Source organism: Emiliania huxleyi (genome assembly GCF_000372725.1).
Source record: "Emiliania huxleyi CCMP1516 unplaced genomic scaffold EMIHUscaffold_37, whole genome shotgun sequence".
In the NCBI taxonomy this organism is placed as follows: Eukaryota; Haptophyta; order Isochrysidales; family Noelaerhabdaceae; genus Emiliania; species Emiliania huxleyi.
Genome location: NW_005199194.1, coordinates 288024 through 290585, shown reverse-complemented (window position 1 = coordinate 290585; position 2562 = coordinate 288024). Strand labels below are relative to the sequence as shown.

At 69.2% G+C, this 2562-nt stretch overlaps 1 protein-coding gene across 1 annotated transcript in view; it reads left to right on the top strand.

Moving 5' to 3' along the window:
• Positions 1-1917, top strand: part of EMIHUDRAFT_102166 (hypothetical protein) — a gene marked incomplete at both ends in the record, with an annotated part of 2844 nt that extends 927 nt beyond the window's left edge. The window contains 2 exons of the mRNA XM_005771878.1: positions 199-856; positions 1024-1917. Coding sequence (XP_005771935.1) covers positions 199-856; positions 1024-1917 — 1552 coding nt within the window. The remainder of the gene's footprint in view (positions 1-198; positions 857-1023) is intronic.
• Between the last annotated feature and the right edge of the window lie 645 nt (positions 1918-2562).

The following is a 2562-nucleotide window of genomic DNA, read 5'->3' as shown; positions in this document are numbered from 1 at the left end:
CAAGAAATCACGACTCACAGGCCGAAGCTGGGGCCGGTCCCGTCGCAGAGAGTCCGCGCCGTAGGTTTGGCAAATCAAGACACAGAGCTGCGCGCGCTCGCTGAAGGCACTCCTTTCTCCGGAAATGCGTCTTGCCCGCTGCGCGACCTTCCTCGCGGCCGGCCGGCCCGGGCACGCATTCGCGCTCCCGCCGTGGAGTCAGATCCGAGCGGCGGCCGGGCCGCCCGCCGACCGCCTCTTTGAGGCCCGGCAGCGCCTCTTTGGCGGCGGCGCTCCTGAGGTCATCTTCTGGCGCGACAGCGCCGGCTGGTGCCCCTTTTGCGAGATCACCTGGCTGGTGCTGGAGGAGATGGAGGTGCCGTATGAGGTGAAGACGGTGCCTCTTCGGCGGTACATGCTCGAGGGCGAGACAAAGGACGCCGAATACACGCGTTTGGTCGGGCCAGAGGGGGTGGTGCCGGGAGTACAGTTCCGGGCCGCCTCTGGCTTTGGGCCGGCGGTGCAGTCCGTCGAGCGAATCTGCGACGAGCTGCGCCGCAGGTACCCGGAGCGCTACCCGGCGGGCAGCGACGCCGTGCGCGCGCGCGCTTGCGAGGGCGAGGCGTCCGTGTTTGGGCGGCTGCGCGTCGCCCGCCGGTCGTACGAAGCGTGCGCCGGCGCGCAGAGCTCGGCCCTCGTCGCGCTGCAGCCCCTCGCTTCGGCGCTCGCCGACCTGGACGGCATGCTCGCCGAGGGCGGCCCGTGGCTGGACGGGCCCCGCCCGAGCGTCGCAGACCTGATGCTCCTCCCCTTCCTCGAGCGCACCGAAGCGGCCGTCCCGTACTTCTTCGGCGAGGACGCGCTCGAGCGCGCAGGCGTCCCCTTCGGCCGCGCGGCGGCGTACTTGCGGCACGCCACACGCCGTCACGCCGCCTTTGCGGCCCTCCGCTCGGACGCGACAACCCTCGCGCGAACAAATTTGCGCTACGCCGAGGCGAGACACAGCCGAGACGCACCCGAGACACAGCCGAGAGCCTCGAACAGACTTGCGCTGCGCCGAAGGCGGACGCGACGCCGCGGTACGGAGTCCCGTCGCTGCGGGTCGACGCGGCGGCGGCGGCGGCCATCGACGGCATCACCGCCGAGGCGTGCGACGCGTGGGCGGCGGCGGCGACGGCGGAGGAGCGGCGCGAGGCGGCGGGCAGGCTGGCCGGGCAGCCGGGGCTTGTCGCCGCGTTTGCGCGGCGTTGCGCATGGCTGCCCGACTGCGCTGCCGGCGGCGGTGCTGCGGCCGAAGGGGCTGGCGGCGATGCCGTCGAGTTCGCTCTCCGCTCCGCCGCGTGGCTGCTGCTCCGCTGCCAGGGCGGCGGAACGTCTCAGGTCCGCTCGGAGGCGGAGGCGGCGGCTCGCGCGCTGCGGAGCGCGCACGGGAGCGCCGCCGCCGCGGACGCCGCCGCGGCGCTGGCTGCCCTCTCCCTCAACGTGGGCGTGCCGCGCGACATGGGAGAGGGCGCGGCGAGGGCGTTGCGCGCGCACTTGCGCATCGTGTCGGACGCTCTCTCGGCCGATCCGCTGCCGCCGAGGCCGCGCTCTGCTCGCAGCTCGCGCGCTCGCAGCGGCGGCGCGGCGTGCCAGCTCAGCTCCGGCCTCACGTACTCGGACGGCGCCGGCCAGCGCCTGGTCAGCGTGCAGAAGCCGCTCGGGCTCGTGATCGAGCCGGTCGGCGAGGAGGGGGCGCGCGACCAAGGGGTCTGCGTCGCGGAGGTTGGCGAAGGCTCGAACGCCGAGCGGGCGGGCGTGCGTCCGGGCGACGTGCTTCTCGCCGTCAACAACGTGGACCTCGCCTCGGCGTCGCTCGAGCGAGTTCTGGGCGCGATATCCGCCGTCCCCGGGAGGGCCGTCAACCTCCGCTTCCAGACTACTCCGCGTGAGTCGTGACACGGTGGAGCTGCTCTCCATTCATTTTCCTATTATCATGTGTTGTGCTTGTGGTGGAGGAATGTGACAGATGACACAGAATCAGATACGGCTTTAGGCCATTAAAGAGTTTACGTACAGTGACTCCATAGAGAGTGTCGGCTGTCGCGCAGTCTTATACGCACACAGGACGGCACAGCAAAGCGTGCCGCCCAGACGCAAGTCCAATAGAGACGATATAGGACCATAGTGAGGTTTCGTGGGACACCGCAGCCTCCGCAGGTCCCACAAGACACAACCGACTCTCGTCTCCCGCGTTTCAGGGAGTCGGCCGGCGCGAAGCGACGACCGCCGAGCTTTAGGTCGCCGACATCCAGCCGGAGCTGCGAGTCCACACGGAGGCGTCTAGGGCGAATTCACTGGGACAGTGATTTCGCAGAGACTACCTCATTTGCTGCTCCCCCCATGAAGGGGGGTTTGTGTGGGAAGCCAAGGGAGGTTAATGGCTTCCCACATTTGTGATGGGTCGAAATCGGCCCGCCGCATGATGGTCGAATCGGTGTAACGAATCGAGAGAGAGAGACGCGAGGGCCCAAGAGGCCCGTGGGCTCGCCTGCAGAGCGTCTCTCTCTTGCCATTCTGCTTGTCTGTTTTGTGGCCTCTTCT